Here is a 22,126-nt window from a genome sequence, read left to right on the forward strand (position 1 = left end):
TTTCCCTTATATTCAGGATACTGCACTCTTTTCTTGATGTTGGTGTTGGAGGGGTTTTTTTGGTTGTGTTGTGGGGTTTTGTTTTTGTTAAATTTTTCCCATCTACTCTACTTGGATTTTACATGTTTGAACAAAAGCTGCACATGAAAACACAGAAAATTTTTCAACTACACCAGAGATAGGTTAACATTCACAATGACTGCAGTTCTTTAATTTTTTTAATATTTTATGAAAAACAGAACAAATATGCCAGTTTCATATTTCAATTCAGCAGGAGCAACATTTGGTTTTCATCAAGGCTGAGCATGTACTCATCTTGAAAAAGGCATCTATAAATTTTAAAGAAATTAAGAAAAAACTTGCCCTAAACTTATGTCTGACTCACATTATTCAGCTCAAGACAGTAGATGGTAAAACAAACTATCCTTGAAGCTAACAAGAGACTACCAGAAATAATCTAGTAATGATAGCTACAAGAAAGCAATAGAAAGCAAACAGCAATGCTTCATTTTCTTCTTGGGAACGAATTCTTTCCTTTTAGCCCCTGATACTCACTTGAAAGCCCTATGAGTTACTGTTACCTTTGTCAGAAGCACTCCCCTTCACTCAGTGAGAGGTGCTGACATATTAATACCACTGATGGAACGTTAGAAAAGCTTTTGTGGTCCAGTTACCATTTGACAGCTTCTACACAACCACTTTCATTACTTCAACTGAACTTTGTTTGAGAAATCTGATCTAATTATCTTCATTTTCATGTTCAATATTGAACATCACAGCAGAACCATCACTGCTCAGTGTGACCTTGCCTGCAATAAGCTTGCATAACTTCTCAAAGGTACCACAAAGTCGATTCACTTTGGGAAAAGAAAAGATTGTTGTGAGAGGTATGTAAACCTCATTGCCACTGACAAATGGTTCCATGTTTTTTTCAACAACCAGTTTTCCAAGATAGTCAGAAAAACAGTCCATTGAAAGTTGGAATTTGGATTTTCTCTCAGGATCATCACTGTACTCCTCACGTTTTGACATTAAACGGTGCTTAATGATTTGGGCTGTGAAAATAACTTCACTGATCACTGCATTCTGCAAGTACTTCTCATCTTTAAGACTTGGGTACACTGCTTTGAAGACCTTTACAATATACAAGAATACATAAAATGTTTATCATTATCACAAGCTCTGATTTTAACATCTGCTGTCCAAAAAAGCTTCTAAAATGTGGATATAATTTTTTATTCAATCCTGTTTTGCTTATTAAACAGTTTCAGGTAACAAAAACTAGGCAATATGAGCTGGTTTTCTTTATTACATCTACACTAGCAGTTAATTGAACTTAAACAAACACCCCAAAACCCAACAGGCAATACCTGCAAGCTACACTTACAGATCAGGCAAGGTAAAGCCCTGCAATTCTTCACCTCTTTTTAATAACTCTCTTACTTCTCACATTATGGAGTTCTGGGGACATTCTATAGTGATGGAGATTCTAAACTACTTCTGAATTGTCATCTGGAAACCAGGACTATAGCATGTCATTTATTGTTTTCAGAGTCAAACATTAAATATGCTCTCACAGCTGTAAGGAATGCTAAAAATAAATTGTGACATCAAAATCTGGGAACATGTAGTGTGTTACTGAGCTATACTCCAAGGCAATTAAGGAAACTAGACAGGCAATCTCATTCCCACCAGGTTATAGGAAGTGTTTTATACCAATCAAGTTCCACTGTCTATAATTATTTCTTACTTTCCAATTACACCTTGAAATGTTGAATTATTCCTATAAATTAGTTACCTTATAAAAATTAATTTGATAAGAAACACACAAAATTAACACTCTTGTTTAATCTCAAAGGATACCCATGTCAAAACTCTGCAAAATGACCCTGTACCAGGAGCTAATGAAAGCAATTTCTAGTACATGTCCATCACCTAGATGTGTTTCCAAGTCTGGTGAGCATTAAAGACCATTTCATTAATCTATTAAGGGCAATAGATGACAGGTGACATTTCACATGCACAGAAATTTCCAATACAGGAATTACAAATGTTTTTTATAGCTTGGAAACCATAAAAGATAAAGCCATAACACAACTTTACATTTCAGTTCAGGTCACACTTAGCAAGAAATGGGTTTTTTAAAATTTTTTATGTATCTGAAAAATGTGTGTCATTGCTGACAGCCACATAATAAAGAAATTTAATGACTAGAGGAAAAATAGCTGGCAGAAAGGAAAAATTTCATTGCAAGGATAGGAGTATCTTAAGATAAGAATGATTATCCATATTGTTATTTAGCAAATACCCTAAAAGTTTAAGGCCTTTGCACAACTGGAAACACAAAAACTGAGACTGTCTTGCTGTGATTGTCAGCAGTATTTCCTGGTAATGACCTCACAGGCAGTCATAGACAACTTTACTCTTTATTCACACCTCTGAAGGAAGAAAATAATACTTACTGTTTTGTAAACTGCTTCCATGGGTTTCTCAGACTGAACAGATTCAGCAGTTTGAGGATATTTTCTAAAAAACACACCTATTTGGGTACAAAACCCAACCTTCTCCATTCCTGTTGGTGGGTGCCCAACACCAGTAAATTCCACTGAGTAATCATAGCATCTAGCAGTCTCTAGAGCCCTAAGAAAGACCAATTATTCCAATTATATGAAATATTCATCTTTCCATGTGATAAAGATCCATTCTTTAGGAGAATCAAGACTCTAAGGCTGCAAAGGCTTGAACATAATTTCTCTAACAAAGCTCCCATGCCTGAAGATAAGCACTGTCACATCTTGTTGTACCAGAGCTGTAAGATGCCTAACATAATCTGAATCATTTAGTATCACTAATTTAGCCATTCAAACATTACTGTTTCTTCTACAATATGTGCATGAATGTTAATGCTCACAGCTGCTTACTCACCAATCTGGAAGTCAGCTAAAATCTGATTTTCAAGACCAAGATTATTTGAGAAGAACCCATGAAAAACATACACACCTATAAACCACAAGAGACCAGTTAATAGAGAAAGTGTGGTTTGCTGTAAATATAGAAAGACTAAAATCTACCTAATCCAGGTTACAATAGTGTATATAACACCTAAATGAAAAGTATCTTGTATCATCAGCCAGTGTGAACAAATGGGGCAGGGAACCAAAACTGTGCTACCTACCTGCATCATTCTCCATGGAAAAGAAGAAAACTAAATTAGTATCTCATGTATTTTAGAGAATAATGTAATACTTCTATTTCACAACACAAAGGCTTTCTCATGTTTACAGCTCAAAAAACCCCTACATTTCTTCAGTGATATCAATATTTTAAATTCATATCTATCTAAAAGCAAAATCTAAATATACTTGAAGTCACAGAAATTTTCTCTAAGGTATTCTAAGGTAGCTAATTATAGGCAGGTTTTAGTATTGTTATGTAGGGGAAAAATACATGCTTCCAGCTTTGGAAAAACATTTACTCAAAAATCACTGGATACTTTAAAGTGTATGGCAGAAAAAAGGGGCAAAATTTCCAGGATAGATACACCAAGACTTGGCTACTAAGGTATGGCATTCTTTACTGTACCATGTATTTTCTTCCACAACTGCTTGACAGCTGAATGTTATCAGAGCATCCCATTGTCTCTTTGTTTTATTTTTATTACATTCCTGATATTAAGGGTAAGATAGATCTCATATAACCCTCTGTCCTGTGCATATGATTTGCATTAAATCCTTTATTGTGCCACGATCCATTAAACTATACTGTGTTCAACATGCCCCACTGCTGTGGCTATCTGATAAATCTGCTTGCATACTCTTACTGAGTGCTTTGATTACACACCATATAAAGCAAGCACATTTCTTGGATTTTATGAAGAATTTCTATAGCAGGGTATTATGCAAAAATATTAATTGATACTTTATCTTTCAACTGTGTTAACTGTGATAAAGATATATAAAGGGTAAGTAAAAGTTTTAAATCTTTTTTTTGTACAGCAGTTAAAGCCAATTTAACCACCATCATAAAATACAAAATCCACAGAATATGCTTAACTGCTCTCAACAGCAGGGAAACCACCAAATCAGGAGGTGACACTTCACTGACAGTAAACCACATAAGTGAACTATTCTGAAAATGCACAGCCATTCACACTGCTGGGCACTCAGAGCTGCATCATGTGCACCCAGCATATGATGTTCAGTACCTTACCAGCTTTGAAACTCTGCTTGGCTCCACTCGAATTTGTGGTCTGGATGCCTGTATAACATCACTCCTGGAAGCAAACAGTTGAATTCAGAATTTGGAGTGCTGATCACAACTATGCTTGGAGCCATGAAACCAAACACCACTTCAGGAAACTTCTTCAGCTCTGATTCTTCCAGATGTTCTATTCTGAAAAGAATAAGTTGATGTCTGTGTTTAAAAACACACTATTATAACCTTATCAACCAGTCAAAAGAACCCCAAACCCCTATCTGTAACTTGTAATTTTACACCTATCTCTGCAATATGAGCACTGGCACTGTAGCCAAGTGGCAGCACAGGGGATTTTGTCTGAGCAAATCTCCTCTTGCACTTTGTACGTTTTCATCAGTATCCTCTTCCGGCCATAAGCACTACCTGAATTAATTAGTATGTTAATTTAAACACAAGTTAGGAGCCACTCTTCTACTTTCTACTTTTCTAATTCTACTCTTCTGCTTGAAAGGTTTGATCAAGCCTGTTTGGAGCATGGACAAAATTCCAAACTGAACTCTAATGGACTTAAAAAAGCATTTTGTATTGTCCTAATACTCACAGTTCAATACACGTCACCAAGTCAAAACCAAGCATGCAAGGATCCTTATGGGCAACTGAACCATGATGCAAGGTAACAGTTAGGGATCTTTCAGATGGTTGCAAATAATCAACAGGAAGAGGAGACAGTGTATGCCTACAAAAGTATTAAAAATATGATGTTACAGGAAGCACCTTAAAACGAGATAAATAGTGCATGAAAATGAACTAGCTAACACCCTGCAGAGATACCTCATGAATTTCAAAAAGGTTAACTACTTGACATGGATATAAAAAAGAATATGCAATACAAACACTTCTAACTACCTATCATAGGACAGAAAGGGCAGAAGTTAATCCAGAAACTGTCCTTCGTGTTCACAAAAATTTCCATTGTACTCTCAAGTCACCTGGAAAGCTACTTGTAAATTCTGATAATAGTTCAACTCCAGATACACAGTAAGTCTGGTTTAGACAAGCTTTGCAGGGTTTTGGGGGGAGTTATGGGCAAGCATATTCCCTATTTTTTCCAAGTAAAATACACTGAGAAACCAAGTACATGTGCAAATTTCATTCTGAAGTACAGCATTAGACAAAACACAGAATAAATATTACATATAAAAGGTTACTTCTCCTCATCCTTGAGAAAGAGCAAGAGATAACATGCAGATCCTACAGACTCATTGAAATTGTGTTAATCTGCTTTCAGTAAATCTACATTCATCCATTGGACCAACCCTTCAAAGATCACATCAACCTCTCATTTTAGAGAGGTTCTAAACCAGACACCACACACTGAGCTAACCTTCCTAGTTCAAAATGATAAACAAGTCCCCATCTTGGTGACTAAAGTTCCATGTACATCTCAAAAAGATCAAAACTGATCTTTCTGAAGACAATAATGTCACATATAAGCATACATAGATATTCCTAACACCATGCATTAGTGCCTTTACAAACAGTGTATTTCTCAGATGTGCACACCCTGAGGCCTCTGCAAGCAGGGGGAATGACAGAGCAGCTTTTGGTGAGCTCCTGGCTCCAGCCAGGGTGAACCCACCACACCACTAGGTAAAGGCAAACACAAACTCAAAGCAATCAAAGAGCTTACATTTTCTCTTTCATTACATTTGCACAGATATCTAGCCCAGCTAACACTTCAATGCAACTGCAGAATTTCAGCATCCAGAGAAGGCTGCAATCAGCACATCCTAAATCTGCCACCTGTAAATTAGATATTAAAAAAATGTATAAATGTTATATAGTATTAAGTAATTTCAGAGACTTGCATAAAATTAAAATTCCATACTTATCAAAATAACTTTTTAATATAAAGCATTTCAGAATCGTAATTAAAATTTACAGCTGTAAGCAAGTAGGATAGATGCAGATTTGAAAATTCTCTTTAAAAAATGTATATGAAGATCCTGCAAGATTTTTTAAAAAGAATTAACCTTTTGTTACTACAGCTATAAACAAGTACATGTAGGACGTCCCACTGACTCTGGAAAATGTCTTCCACATGAGTAACAGTAAAGTATGATTTTAAGTACAAAAGCTGCAGCAATTTTCACATTCACCACTGCTTTTCACTGGGCTGTTCTCCTTCCAAAACACTGAGAACAGGCTCACCAGCAGCCAAGTTAGCAGCAAAGAATCTGCATAAAACAAGTTTACAAGCTCAGTCTAATGTTTAAGTGGGGAACTTTGGGGATATTCAGACCATGAAGTCAAATAATAAGGTATTCTTTCCTGTAAGCTAAAGAGATAGTTGAGTATGTAAAGCAACTCCCACTGTTCTTTCTCAGGCGCAGTCAAGGTTGAAGCACACTGCTGCTCCCCATGTGAAAATCCTGAGTTGTTTCTACCCAGTTTATCTACTGTCTGTGTTAACTGAAAGTTCACCCTCCCACCCCTTCCCCACATCCTAAATCAGAAAATTCAAACCTTTAAAGACAGATGCAACACTGGTTAATGCATTCTATTTTAAAGCATATTACAGTGCCATGGCATCTGGATTGGATTTTTATTAGCTAGTAGAAGTATGATTACATAAGTAATGCAGGTGCATCAGTTTCTTGCATGCCCTATTAACATCACTTTAAGAGTTAAACACTGCAGACTTGAGAAGATTTTTTTTGGGAAGGAAGTGAGGAGGACACAGAATATTACTTAAACAATTTAGCTTTTCACAGTGAGTAGTAAAACAAAACTTCTGGTACACTGGGGGGACACAGGTGACAAGACACGTAGAGGGGTCACAAGATCTTAAGAAAGTGGAGATGAGTTAGCCTCACATAATCCCAGATTCTCAATGTCACTTCTCATCTGAGACTATCCATGCAAATGATGAAATAAACCTGACACATTACATGGAACTAACAGCTCTGGAAAGCAAAACCCGACTATGAGGAAAGCAACTTGAACCAAATTCCGCAGCATTATATTAAAAACAGAATGCCCGCTACATTCAAAAACAATCTAAGGCATTTCTCTTGTTTAAATATTCTCTTCTTCCCATTAGTAACATTAATTTTATGCGCCCCTGCAAAACAACATATCACAAGATATCTGCTAAGGACATTCAATTTTAACACTCCTTCACTCTATTGTTTGGTAATTAGGTCAACAGGTTATTTATGCATTTTGTGTCCCTGAGATGCCAAGTGTCAATTTACTTCCAAGTTTATAACCTAAAGAGACAAAACATACCTTCTTAGGTTTGTACTTCTCCACTAAATCTTTAACAAACTGGTGGCGTTGTTTGTACAAAGGAGGTTCAAACTTAATAATTTGCCTAAATTCTTCTTTGAAGTTCTTATCCATAGTATTCTAGGAATCCTAAAATAAAAAGTTAACTCTTATTCTCTGAAGCACTTCACAACTATCCAATTACAAAGTTTGCTGTTTTCAGTGGTATTTGAGTCCCAATTAAGCAGGGGCAGACCTGATCTGAGTTCTATTCAAAGAATGACAAAAACACTTGGATTAGCACGATTAGGCTGTTCTCTCCGCACGTAATTATGAAAATAACCTTAAGCAAACGACTATAAATCATATACAAATCCAAAAAAGCAAATTTCATAATCTGTCACTCTCCATCCGGCACACCTGGACAGAGACCATAACCAAACACTACAACCAAATGCATCTGGGCCAAGCCTGCACACACCTTGATTGCTCTACGAGGTCTTTTACAAACAAATAAAAATATGATTTTATGTATATATACGCACAAAAGCCGGCTCGGTGTTCAGGCCAGTTCCCCGCCGCCTCAGGAGCTAAGCGGGCCTGCTGGGCTCCCCTCAGCAGTGCCCGCCTAAGGGCCACCCGCGGCACCCCCGCCTGACCCCGCTTGCTCCTTACGCCCGCCGGCTCCCGACCCCGATATCCACTGCCTCCCGACCCCCGACAGCCACTGCCCCCCGGCCCAGCCACCCCTGCCCTTGCCGGGGCTCCCCCGTGCTTCCCGTCCACCTTCTCTCCCACGGCGAGCTCCCGCCTAGCCCAAGCGGCCGCCCCTACGGGGGTGCGGCACCTCCGGGCAGCGCCGGGAGCTGCGATGGGCAGCCCCCAGTGCGGGGGATGTTCTCCAAGGCGCTTCTGTGAGAGACGATAATGGGCTCCAACGAGCGTCCCCGGGCCCACCTGTTCTACTGACCCGTGCCAGCCTCCCTCAGTGTCATTAAAAGGTGATTGGCGGCGGCGAGCGGTGTCCCTACTTTTTTACACCAAATCCCCAAAATCTCGCCACTCCTCATGCCAGTCCCTTGCGGTGCTGCTGTGTCTAAAGCCGCGTGTGCTCCGCCTCAGAGGGAAAGCGCGCTAGGGACCTGCTTGTCATACACAGTGAACTAGCCCTGTCTGGGTGAGTGCGGCAGAGAGCACAAACATCCAAAATCGATGTCTTCTGCAGCGTTTCATTAAGTATTTTCCACGCTAGGGCAAATTTGTCTCTCAGTGAGCAGGCAGCTGCGTAGCTGCACAGTGAAAGTAGAAAGGAAAGCGTGGCTCTTAAACGCCCCATTTCTTCTGTTAACAGCATGCAAAGCGTTTGCTAATCACAGGGCAGGGCTGTTAATAAAGATAGTGTCGGCCTGGGATCTCGAAGGAGGCAGGACTCTGGCGCCAATGAAGATAAAGTTAGATAAGTTAGATAATTCTTTAAGATTTCAGAATATTCTAGAAATGTATATGCCAACTTTTGGCTAACATTTTAAGTTTCATGGCCTAGACAAAGCACACAGTTACTCTTTCTGGTTGCTGAGTAATTGTTTAACCCTGAACTATCACATAGTACTTACATCTCAACTAGATAAATCTGTAAATTTTGTCCAGTGTTTTTTGGTTTTTTTTTTTTACCTCAGAGAAAGGTTTATTAATAGAAGTTTTTTACATACCAGCTTCCAATTCTATGGATTCTGTGGTATCCTGAGAAATTCTAATTATAAGTCAGTATAATGGATTCTTTAGAACAAAGTACAGAGAAGAAGAGTAGTAAACTTAACAACAAAACTCAACTAATAGCACATTGTAAATTCACACAATGTTCTAATAGTTCGTAAGACTTCACCCCAAGATTGTCACTGTAAGTAAAACTTTCGGAATTATCACCTGTTATAATTCTCCACTATGAACAACATAATCACAGAAATATCCTTTCTGATTGCTCTAATAATGACATTGGATAGGAGATCCAATCTTTGGAAGACTGGCAACATGAAAAAGATGGTGTAGCCCCCTCCGGGGCTACAGCACACCGAACACTTCTGGATGTATAGTGTGGATTGGGCTTGAGGCAGCCAGGTCTAATGGAAGGTGTCCCTGCCCATGGCAGGGGTTGGAATCAGACAGACGGTCTTCAAGGTCCCCTTCCAACCCAAGTCATTCTGTGACTTCTTTTCTTCTCCACTGCTGTGGAGGCAGAAGCGGCCAGCGCCAGCTGTGCTGTGGCCTCATTACCATCGACAAGGGACCGAGGGGACCACTTTTCAACTTTGTAAAATCCGGGGCTTAATTCACAGAATTCCATGTGACCGTGCCAGCAGCTGCCCCCCTTCGGATCACAGAGTCTGCCCGCTCTCCCGGGCGGCGATGTCCCGCCCGCTGGGCTCCTGCGCTGCCACCAGCCGAGGCCAGGCCAGGCCAGGCCAGGCGAGGCGAGGGCGGACACAGCCGCGGCAAACGGCCGAGCTGTGGGCGGGAGGGGCCGCGCGAAAGCTCCGCGGCTCCCCCGCCCTTTCCCCGCCGCGCCCCGCGGGTTGGTGACGCGGCCCCGGAAGGCGCCGCCGTCACTTCCCCGGCCGCCATCTTGTCGGGGCTGAGGCAGCGCCCGCCGGCCCCGCTCCGTGTGCGCGGCCCGCCTGCCCCGAGCGCCGACCCGCCATGGCCAACAACAGCCCCGCGGTGGCGAACTGCCAGGGGCAGCAGGTGGCCCAGCACCCGCCCGGCGCCGTCCCGCCCGTGCAGCAGCCGCTGCAGAGCGGGGGCCCCAAGCCGGCGGCCTCGGGCAAGCAGGGCAACGTGCTGCCGCTGTGGGGCAACGAAAAGACCATGAATCTGAACCCTATGATCCTCACCAACATCCTCTCGTCGCCCTACTTCAAGGTGCAGCTCTACGAGCTCAAGACCTACCACGAAGTGGTGGACGAGATCTATTTCAAGGTGAGCCCGCGGGCCGCGCTGGCGCCGGGCCCGGTTTGGCTGCGGCCCGCGCCTTTTCGCCCCTTATCTTGCGGTGAGGGATGGGAGTAAGTATCGGTTCTGTTGCTGAGCTGGGGGAATCCAAGGCTCTGCCTTCTCTGCCTCACCAAAGAGGCGTGTTCCGCGTCGGATTTGGAATTGCCGAGCTGTAAATGGGTTTCGCAAAGGGCAGCGTGAGCGGGGCGGTGGGGGCGAAATGGCCGTCTGAGGGCTGCGCCTTCAGCCGGAGCGAGCGGGAGGGCGCGGATCTGTGCCGCCGCCGGAGCCCGGCCCTCCCGCAGCGCGGAGCCGCCTGCGCGCCCCGGAACCACCCAGCAGCGATGGTGCTGACCCTGGGTGTCTGCGTGTGGCTTTCATCCTCAGCTCCCAGTTAGGATTCCCTCCTCTGGAACTCAGCTTACAACTTAACGAGTTCCTTTTAGTGCTTCTCTTGGCGTTAGGTAAGATGTGCTGGGGAGATGAATGGTCTGTATCAGGGCACCCATGTCTCGGTTCTTGTTTTGTTAGCAGGATTGAATCAGTTTTGCACCGAGGCTTCCATCAAGCCACTCTCCCAGGTAGAGGTATGCATAATTAATGCTAATCAACGCAGCCACTTTCTTTGTTCTGATAACGAGACCAAAATTTAGATAATTCAAAGTTAGGTAATTCATTTAGTCACCTGTGTTTTGGTCGTTATTGGCGTATTTTTTCAGGTGAATTCATTTTGCTTGATAATGTCACTGTGTCAGCTGGTGGGTTTCAGTATATTTGAAATAAATAAAATAAAAAGCAAAGGTAGCCTTTTTGTTTCATTTATCCAAGCCAAATCAAGTTACTTAAGGTACTATAATTGTGAAAAATAATTCCACCACAGGTTTTTGAGATTTTTTTGGCAGTTTGTGCTTACATATGCTACTGTTTTTTCATGTAAAGATAGCTTTTCTCTGCCTGTGCTCTGTCTTTGGAGCTGATTATTTATTTTTCCAAATACTTAGTGTAAGTAATACTATTGTCAGCAGCATCTCTCCAGTTAATTTACTACGTTTCATGTGTGAGAGACTCATGACTATCTGAATGAAATGTAATGTTATGAAATGAAATGTTTACTTACACAATTGATTTTTAGAGCTGAAAAAGTTATGAAAGAAACATATTTTCAGAAAAAAAAAATTGAGAGCTTACTCTATTTTTAAAATTAACCCCTTCAGATGCACTAAAAAGTATTTGGTGCAAATTGTCATCTTTGAGTAGAGCTCAGCAGCAGTAGATCAAATAGTTCATTTGCTTGACCTTCTGTTTCATTTTCATCTTAAATTCGGGAAGAATTTTGACAAGCCATTAAAAACCTGCATATTGATCTGATTTATTTACTGAACTTGACAGTTGGTGACACAAAACTGCATGCTAAATAAAGAGAAAACTCAGCCCCTTACTCACTCATGAGTAATGGCTGTGAGGGAGAAGATAACCTGATGGTTCAGCTGCTTCATTGATATTAATAAGATCTGAATTCTCTTCATGTTTTAAGATTCCTGAATAATTGCTGTGGGGGTTTTTTTTGTTAGTTGTTTTTTTGTTTTGGTTTGGTTTTTTTTAATGAGTTGTTGGGTGGTTTTTTTTAATGACCTGTCATAGCAGCTGTATCTTCAAGTGTATTTGTCTGTCTGAGAAACAAGTGGCTCTTCTAGAAAATATTAGAATGCTGGGTGCTGGATTATGAGGAAAGGTGATAGTAAGTCAAACAGGCAGCTAGTGATAAGGACTAGGATCTTTGGAGATATGGATTGTGTCCAGATACTTGAATGAATTCATTTGTAATTCTGGGCTGCTGTTTCAGTTCTGTATCTACGAAGTGCAGGACTTCCTCTTTCTTTATCCCTGACCTTAACACTATGTGCATGTCCTCAGTTTCATTTCATCTGTGTATTTCCAACAAGTCAAGCATGCAAAGCAGTCTTTGTGGGATCAAAACTATAATTACTCCTTTTTGAAATGAATATTGTTTTCAGGGTTTTGTTGTTTGTTTTAATTGATACCTGTCAAAACCAGCATGTTTACATTGAGTGTAATTAAAGTTGAAGACTAGCATTTGTGATAATGTTGTACTCAATCCTTTGACTAAAAAATGCTTTTCATTTCTTGTGAGAGGCAATAGTATATAACCAGAGGGATATGCAGGATTATTTGTGTAGTATTTATGAACTTCTCATGCTAACAGTACAGGAAGTCAGAGTGGATTTTGAATTCTACAGTATTGGCATCTCTCATATTTCCTGTTTGGCAAAGACAGCAGCTCAGCAACATCTTCTGTTAGTGTGTCTCTGATGTCACATGATTGTGTTCATAATTGGTTTTATTTCGTGTATTGTTAAAGAATCTTAATTTGTGAAGTACCATACAGCATGAACTCTTATTCCCAACCCACTGTAGCACCATTGTACCCTTTTTTGTCTTTTACATATGTTTTAAGTTGGTGTGTTTAGGAAATATACTTGTTTATTGAGCCAGATATTGCTTCTCTGAATTTCAGAATTTCAAATGTAGCATAGGCAATTATGTGGTTCTGAGCTTGTTTATGACTCTTATTGTCAAGTTTTATGAATGGTGTTGATTAACTTTCTTTGTGCACTCATCCCTAAATATATCTCAAAAGATATGTCTTGGGCAAATTTTACATCCCTGCAGTCTAAGAGAAAAAACATTGACTTTATGTTAAAATACTACCCTTAATAAACATATTTCTTTTGTCTAGTAGTAAGAGATAAAGAAAAGAAATCTCTAGTTAAGTTTACTTCAAAAATGAGACTTAGGAATATGAGACTATGTTTTGACTTTTGTAGCTGTCATCAGCAGTTATCACTAAACTTGTAAGGAGATGGTTTAAATAAAGGCAGTTGTTCAGTCACCCAAGGAAATAGTAGCGATGGGGCTTAGTCATAAAGTATTTGAAAGTACGTGGAGTATAGAATAAGCATGGATGTTTCCTTTGGGGTTATGGGATTTGTTTGTTTTAGATTTCATTCAAGATTTTGGCTGTAATTTCTTCAAGTGGTAATTAAAACAGCCAAGTGCTTTGCTTTAATAACAAAGCAGACTTGAACTTAAAATTGCTAGAAGACAGTTTTTTAAGATTGGTTTAGGATATCCATTGTTAAATCAGGCTTGTGTGGTCACCTAAACATTATGAAGGTTGTAATTGTAATTTTCTTTTTCTCCTGTCCCTCACCTCACCCTTTCAGGTAACACATGTTGAACCATGGGAAAAGGGCAGCAGAAAAACAGCAGGCCAGACAGGGATGTGTGGAGGGGTAAGTAGAAGTACGTGCCTTCTTAAATTTTTCTGTCTGGTAAATAACTTTTCAAAGCATAGATAAAATATGCTTGTATGTTGGCTCAATCTCTAGATATAAAATATTTATTACAAAGAGTAGATACATTCTTCTCACTTCCAAAGCTGCGGATGTCAGTAGTGTTACTTTTTCCACATAGCTTTGTTTGTAGATTTAGACTTTATGCTGTGTTAGTTCTCATCTTCTTTTGTAGGTTTGGTATAATGTCTTTGTGACTTTCTGCATCCTCACCTAACTTTTTGCTTTTGAAAGGTGCGTGGTGTTGGAACTGGAGGAATTGTGTCTACTGCTTTTTGTCTGCTCTACAAATTATTTACACTGAAGCTCACTCGTAAACAAGTGATGGGCCTTATCACTCATACAGACTCCCCATATATTAGGGCTCTTGGATTTATGTATATTAGGTAAGTATCAATATCATCAACTAATGACTGATCTGATATGCAGAAAGCTGTATTAAAATTTTATATTGTTTTTGTGCTTAAAGGTACACACAGCCACCTACAGATCTATGGGACTGGTTTGAATCCTTTCTTGATGATGAAGAGGTATGTCGGCGAGGGTAATAATTTATTTTCTTTTGTTTCTTTTCATGTTACTACTTTAGGCTTAAACATTGCTTGAGAGGGTTTTCTGTAGTTTGAATGTTAGAGTGTTATGTTCTTGTTTACATTATGTATGTTAATTAGTGCAGGAAACAGGTTTGAGCTGGGACCTGGGTAATTTCTCTTAGATTTTGAAGATCTAACAGATTTTTTCATTGGTTAAGATGCTACTGTGTCAGATTTGCAAAACCATGTGAAACAGGTGTACTGAATCAGAATGCAGACAGGAGGCTGTGTGAATGTGTCTTCTGTGTGTTTTTTAAAATCATAGTTACTTTTAGGTAAGGTGTAGTAAGTCATGCAAGTGCTAAATTTGTATTATCTCTTTATTACTGGAATAGGGGAGTTGATGCTTACATAAAAGAGTGGGAACTATATGGTAGAAACCAACATTGACCTTGGAAAATTCTGCCAGAAATCTCTGTGGTTATTATTCATGTCCTGGAACAACTAAACCCAGGATTTCTTCAGAGGAGAAGCAAAAAGCCTGATTACTGCATAAGGTGGCTTTATTTCTGGAATCTTAATGCATTTGTTAATGGGGCAGATGAAGAGATGAATTGCTAACTGAAGAAATTCAGTAAAGAGGTTGCATTATTATTCAGTCAGATAGGAGAATACCTTTGGTATCCTAGTCCTGATTTACTGTTTGGAGAAACAGTAGGGAGCTGGTGGGTGAGGTTTCTTGGGCTATAAAGTTGAGTACACAGTCTGCTGCATACTGCAGCTATTAAGATTTATTGAGCAGGTTTGAAATTACATTCTAAATTTAAGACTAGAACAGGAAGGATCACTTGCCATCTTCAGTGTGACAAGTAGGCATTTACTTGAAGAAATTTCAAATGTTGTAGTTGCAAATTATGTCCAAATCCTGGTATTAAAACCAGTGTTAATTACACCTGTGTCTAACTGCAATGCAGTGTATTTATTCTAAACGGCTTCTTTCATGCTAAGTATCAAAATCACTGAGCAAAGGAAACAACTGGTGATTTTAGGTAAACCTGTGCTATAGTAGATTTTTAACAAAAATAAAACCAAATTGGACTTGAATCATGTAATGTCATTCTCCCCCAGCTGGGGCTAGCTAATATGAATTCTTCTCCACAAGGTTGGACTGTAATTTATGAGAAGCGTTGGGGTGGCTTCATTCTCAGGGTCCCACAGAGTCAATTTCAAGGACAGTAAAGCTGTCACAAGTACAATGCATTGTGCAGGTCTTAACTGGTTCATTATTCAAAGCATATTTTTTAGTTTATACAGTTCTTGCTGATACTGGGTGTCAAGATGTGTTTATTTCTTGTTGCTTAAAATCTCCTACTGTACTTTAAGAATTAGTGTTTCTTTCTCTGCTGCTATCAGTAGCTTTCTGTTATGTAGAAAACCTACTTGGGGCTGCTTAAGTTTCTTACCAGTCCTGGTCAAACTCAGTAGGATGAAGCAAATTTTTATATATGGAATTATTTAAACCTACAGGATTTTTTCCCCCTCCAGTTCTTAAAATCTGGAAGCAGTTCATCTTTTGTCATGCTGCTGTGAAAACCTTCCCAGGACACAGTTACTTTTCAGAATGCTTCTTATGTTTATTTTGTTTAACTGTACGTACTCTCCAGGTGCTACGTTTAACTCCTCTTTTTCTTCTTTAGATCTCTGCAGCGATTATATTTGGAAAAACTGTATATCTGAACACTTAAATGTGTGTGAGTGCAAGCAGTTTTACGTTCAGATTTTCTCTTCCTGTTTAGATAACAAATCTCACTTTCCTTGTGTGCTTGCACTATAGGTTTGGGACTGACAATAGCTGACTAACATGTCCTGAGCTGTGAGAGGGCATAGCAAGAAGGCCTTCATGCGGTAATGACCCTTTTCAGAGACAATGGTCATCATGGATTATGCGTTTCCAATTATTTGTTCATTTATTTATTTTTTTACATATTTCTAAATTAGAAACCTCACTGCTTCATGGCAGTTGGTTTGCTATTGCTTCCAATTCTGTTAGGATGCCATTTTGTACTAGAGGTCTTTCTATGATCATTTTTAGATAGGCAATGATGTAGTTCATAAATGATTTAGGCCACAGGGTTGGGTATGATGGTACACAGTTGTATATCCACAAAATGGAGTATTAAATGTAGTTTCAGAGGACTTCTCAAGTTTGTGGCATTAAAATACAATGCAAGATCATACCATATAACCAGACTGTGTAAGGGGATTTTGTGTTAATCTCTTCATCGACAGTCCCTTACCATCCAGATGGCTGCAGGATTACTATGTGCCTGCATGCATATATATTAAGTCCCATTCCCTGTCTGTAACATTCTGCCAAATCCAAAGGGTGCAGAGTTTGAATTTCTCTAAGGAAATGTATTAGAATATGAAACAAGTAAACTTTCATAATCATGAGACTTCAATAGGACAGTAATGTAGCAGCATTTTTTTTTTAATCACTAAAGAATATTTTTGACCATCAGGATATTTTTTGCTTGTATTTTGCAGGACCTGGATGTGAAGGCAGGTGGGGGTTGCGTTATGACCATAGGGGAGATGCTTCGTTCCTTCCTCACTAAGCTTGAATGGTTTTCCACATTGTTTCCAAGAATTCCTGTGCCAGTCCAGAAAGCCATTGACCAGCAAATTAAAAGCAGACCTAGAAAAATCAAGAAAGATGGCAAGGAGGGGATGGAAGAAATAGACCGGCATGCAGAACGTAGACGTTCAAGGTCACATAAGCATTATTTTAAAAATTAGTGTTAAAAGTTCAATATTGAGCTACTTATTACCAGCAACATGATGTCTTTTCACTAAAATAGGTTTTAAGGCAACAGTTTATGGATGCTGGTGGATTAAAATAATCAGATGGTGTTTTGTATTTAGGATTAAGTACAAGCTCTGTCTGTAAAGTATAAATTGGAAAGATGATTTCTTAACTATTGAAGGAGGTGTTTCATATATAATGTCTTCTATTTTAAAAGGTCTCCAAGACCAAGATCCATCAGTCCCAGGAGGTCTCCCAGAAGATCCAGAAGCAGAAGTCACCATCGGGAAGGCCATGGATCATCTAGTTTTGATAGAGAACTAGAAAGAGAACGAGAACGGCAGAGATTAGAACGTGAAGCAAAGGAGAGAGAAAAAGAAAGGCGGAGATCCCGAAGTACCGATCGCTCACTAGAACGGAGGCGAAGCAGAAGCAGGGACAGATACAGAAGCCGGAGTCGAAGTCGTGACAGGAAAGGAGATAGAAGAGACAGGGACAGGGAGCGAGAGAAAGAAAATGAGCGGAGTCGGAAAAAAGAGAGAGATTATGATAAAGAAAGAGGTAGTGAGAGGGAAAAAGATCGATCTAGAGAAAGGTCAAAAGAAAGGAAAAGTAAGGGTGACACAGAGGAGAGGAGACACAAGGATGACAAAGATGAGAAGAAACACCGCGACGACAAGAGGGATTCCAAAAAAGAGAGAAAGCATAGTAGAAGTCGAAGCCGGGAAAGAAAGCATAGGAGTAGGAGCCGAAGCAGGAACACAGGTAAGCGCAGCAGAAGCAGGAGCAAAGAAAAATCAAGTAAACATAAAAATGAAAATAAGGAGAAGTCAAATAAAAGAAGCAGAAGCAGAAGCAGAGGAAGAACAGATAGTGTTGAGAAGTCCAGAAAACGAGATCAGAGTCCCAGCAAAGAAAAATCTAGGAAGCGTAGCAGAAGCAAAGAACGATCCCACAAACATGATCACAGTGATAGCAAGGACCATTCTGACAAACATGATCGTCGAAGGAGCCAAAGTACAGAACGAGAGAGCCAAGAAAAGCAACAGAAAAACAAAGATGAGACTGTGTGAATTCTTTCAAAAGTGGATCACATTGAATCCTATAAATGTTTGATTAAATCCTGCTTATTTTTTCTTAAAGTTGAGATTGTGCAGTAGTTGATGAGCACTCTTCTCCAACCTCCCTCTAGGCTGCAGATTGTCATTTCCTATTTTCGGTAGGGAAGTGCCTTTGTAAACCCATTCAATGCATTGACGGTTTCAAACCATTTGTTTAGTTTAATTTGTAATGCCGAGATTGTTCTTGCATTTTTATTGTTCAGATGTTTCTGAAATGTACAGTCTGTACATATGTCCTGAAAATGTTTTAATTCCTTTGGCATGGTTGCCATGTTGGTTAAATTTGTATGAGGCAATAAACTGCCACTAATTATACTTTCCTTTTGTAGACGTGGAATTATGGTTTGTATCCTGAAGTTAGCATGGCTGTGCTTTCCATAATGGTATGGCTTTTAGGGATGGATCTGGAATGTGTATTATAGCTGAGATATTTATGTGCGTACAATGTACATTGAGGGCTGCAGATTTAGAACTAACATTTATGCCCACTGTATCTGCTGTTTTGTCCAAAGCTTTTAAAATGTATTATGTTGATCACCAGTGGTGTTAAATTGAGTGGACTTTCAGAGATAGTGGTTTTGATGCAAGGATTTAGATTATGTTGGGGCTTGTTTAGTTCTGTAGAAAGGCTACCTCAAGCGGACACTGTAAAGGTTGACGGATGAGTACCGTAGCCATCTATGCATTTTATTTGTTTGAAGAAAATCCATGTAAGCTTCCTTTTTTTAAAAAAAACACAGTTTATCCATTTGTGGTCCTTTAATGTTTTTAAGCAGCTGCACTCTGTCATTTATGATAATCCTGGGCTAATAAAGGCATTTAAGTTGGCAAGAGGGAGGTAGGAAGAAGAAAAATGTCACAAAGGATTTCAGTTTCAAGCTTCCAAAGCATTTTATAAGTGTAAACATTTAAAATGAGAATTAACTGATAGTGTCCTTTTTTAATTCATATTTTCTACAAATAGTAAAGATCACAGTTTGTGCTGAACATTTCATCTGGCAGATTTTTTTTTTAACAGGTTGTTAGACGGAAAAACCAAAATGCATTATAGAAAAAGATCATATCATTAAAGTCCAAGTCTATTTCATAGATTATTCTGATGACTTGTATACTCAGTGAGGAGAACCACCTGGAATAAACTCTCGATTAATTCCTTTGTATTGAGTGTCAGCTTTTCCCTGCACGTTCATGGCCAGTTAAAGGGTGCTTCAGTTCCTCCACGTTTTATTTTCAGATCAAGTGATACTTTGTATGAATAAGGGATTTTATGTAATAAGTGACTTACAACAAACATGTAGCAGACAAAAGAAATGCTGCAGCCCCAAGAGAGGAAGAATATGAAGTGGGAATCAATCATGAAGTAACCTGAGGGTAGAAATACAATATTTGCGCCTTTTTTGCTTCTGTGTGATGCAGGTCATCTAGGCATATTTAGTTTTAAACATCCAGGGAAAACAGAGTTTTGACTTCCAACAGTATACTTCATTCCATAGTATTCCAAGAAGCAAACTTTTTTTCTTCCTCCCTTCTCTTCCTGTTTTCTGAACTGTAATGGTCTTTATCACCACGATCCTTAGTAATCAACATTTTTCAGTACTGACGTTAGGGTTGTCTGCTTATATTTGTGTTACCTGATTTTAAGTCTGAACTTGAAACAAAACTTAAGCTTCAACAAATTCATTCCCTTGCAGTGTAAAACTAAAATACTGAGCTTTCATTTAAGATTGGAGAAGAAAAAAAATACCCTGTCTAGTAGATAACTAGAACTGTCTCTGCAGTCTGCCAAGGGATTGCATGGATTCTGTCCAGTGAGGGCAACTTTAATTTATCTTGTTTGTGTCTAGAGGGCTTCTTTTGGCCTTGTTTTTAACCTTCAATTTCTGAAACAAATGTGTTCTTGGCCAGAGAGGCTGCAGAACCAGTGTTTTGTCAGGGAAAATGGATTACTGATTTCCAGTTGTTCCTTCAGGGCTCTTCCTATTCTGAGACTGTTGGGCAGTACAGTAAAAGAATGGCTTATTTGCAGGAAAAAATGCAGGTATTTGAGAGACAATCTTTGACCTGAACGTGGACAAGTACTGTCTCACTACAACAAAGATGGTGAATATTTTGCTACAGCTTGTGCAAAGACTGGCTCATCCCAGTATCTCTTTACAAGTGCTGTAATTTCAGGACTGTGTTTTTATTTTCCTGTTTTATAAGTAGTCCTTTTTGACCTCTGAATTCAGTACAATCGATTGAGTTAGCAGTGTAATGGACAGTGCAATATTCCCTGGCAACCACAACCTGTGACAATTCCTTGAATCAAGACACCTGTCTAAAGTTATCCTTAGGATTTACTGTCATACAGCTCTTCAGTTTGTATCCAGGGTCTCTTAATTCCTTTTTGTCTTTCTGATGCCCTTCTATTATTTCATGTGCCCTTCCTTAAAAAGCAGAAGGAACTGCAGGGCTGTGAAAGCAGTGCTGATGAGCAGGGGTGAGCTAGTGAAGGCGCCAGTGCTGCCCACTCTGTGCAGTTGTTGCAGTGCAGTATAGGTGCACTGGACATTCATCTCAGGGGCATTAGAAGAAAATTTCTGCCAATTTTAGCTGGAGGAGCTGTGGTTGCAGAGCTGTTGTCTCTCAGTCTGTGCACTCACTCTTCAGTTCTCAGGGTGAATGACCATGACCGAAGCACTATGAACCCCAAGTTTCCATAGTATGCCATGTGTCCATAATAGCCTAGGATAGTTATCCTTGTGAAGCCTCATCTGGCTTGGAAATTTCCTGTGGCTCCAATGCTAAGTACTGGAATATAATATTAGTAGCCTCATACAGCATACAAGTTCCCCTCTTTAGGGGAACCTGAAGGAATTTGATGAATTCTGCTGGCTTTAGATGTTTGAACCCTTTGCCCCGTTGTGCAGCGCATGTAGCTTTAAGTGTGGATGACCACCAGCTATTAAGCAGGGTAAAACAGCATTTAAGTGCCACTTTTGATGTTTTGCAATGAGGTTTTCATTGTATCTCTTTTACTCTTCACCAGCAGTAGTTAGATGTGGTAGAACACTAAATCTCAGTAAATTTGGGTCGAGTCTGAAATCAGCTGAAGGGTAGATTTTTTGCAAGTTCTTTCAGTGGATTGAAATCTGAGTTTGGAGCTATTATTCTGTGTCAGATGAAATTTAAAACAGTGTGTATTTTATATATACAAATTTTTTTGCGAGTGTTCATACTTGTGTAATTCCAACTAAATACATCTTTACTGTTATGCATTGAATTTAAATTTTTTATTAAGTAAGCATTAATGAAGTAATCTTCTCTGAAATAACCGAGGTGGTTTTAATCACCTAATTTGTTAGTGCACATGATTTCACAGATACTGCTCTGAAAGCATTTTAGCATATCCATATGCTGCCTACCTCCAAGCTTTCAACAGGAATTTTCTTGTTCTCTAGTCTTCTTTCAAGAGACAGTGGGGTTGGATTGTTTGGGGTTTTTTGGTAGGATTGTTGTTGTTTGTTCAGTTGAGAATTTTATTGCTTGGGTATTTTTTTTTTTGCTTCATGAAGTCCAGAGCTTCATGTGAGTAAATAGTACAGAAACAGCATCTACAAAAATGTGAGATGTAATTGTCCTTTCTTGTGATCTGAAGCCAGCATGACCCATAAAAGTGTGTTTAACTCAGTCTGGAGAGAACCTGTAACCAATCCTGACCAAATTTTTTAATCAGCTCAGTGAACTCCAGTGCTGTTTCACCTATCAGCAGTGTTTATTAGACAATTGTTACTAGACAATGTCAAATGCCTGAATAACAACACCTTGAGGTTACACACTGCCGTAGTAGGAGGTGTG

At 39.5% G+C, this 22,126-nt stretch overlaps 2 protein-coding genes across 2 annotated transcripts; one reads left to right on the forward strand and one right to left on the reverse strand.

Annotated features, from left to right (window-relative positions):
* Window positions 1-550: 550 nt before the first annotated feature.
* HENMT1 (HEN methyltransferase 1) lies at window positions 551-7,602 on the reverse strand. The gene is made up of 6 exons (XM_066555453.1): window positions 7,489-7,602; window positions 5,888-6,000; window positions 4,799-4,933; window positions 4,210-4,392; window positions 2,463-2,640; window positions 551-1,134 (listed from the first exon to the last, which is right to left on the reverse strand). The coding sequence occupies exons 1-6, from the start codon at window positions 7,600-7,602 to the stop codon at window positions 739-741; spliced, it is 1,119 nt and encodes a 372-aa protein (XP_066411550.1). The 3' UTR covers window positions 551-738.
* A 2,520-nt stretch (window positions 7,603-10,122) lies between these two features.
* On the forward strand, window positions 10,123-19,449 carry PRPF38B (pre-mRNA processing factor 38B). Its single transcript, XM_066555575.1, has 6 exons — window positions 10,123-10,440; window positions 13,701-13,769; window positions 14,064-14,215; window positions 14,299-14,359; window positions 16,910-17,133; window positions 17,386-19,449. The coding sequence occupies exons 1-6, from the start codon at window positions 10,162-10,164 to the stop codon at window positions 18,239-18,241; spliced, it is 1,641 nt and encodes a 546-aa protein (XP_066411672.1). The 5' UTR covers window positions 10,123-10,161; the 3' UTR covers window positions 18,242-19,449.
* Window positions 19,450-22,126: the final 2,677 nt, after the last annotated feature.

The sequence above is a fragment of the Molothrus aeneus genome, chromosome 9 (genome assembly GCF_037042795.1).
Source record: "Molothrus aeneus isolate 106 chromosome 9, BPBGC_Maene_1.0, whole genome shotgun sequence".
Taxonomy (NCBI): domain Eukaryota; kingdom Metazoa; phylum Chordata; class Aves; order Passeriformes; family Icteridae; genus Molothrus; species Molothrus aeneus.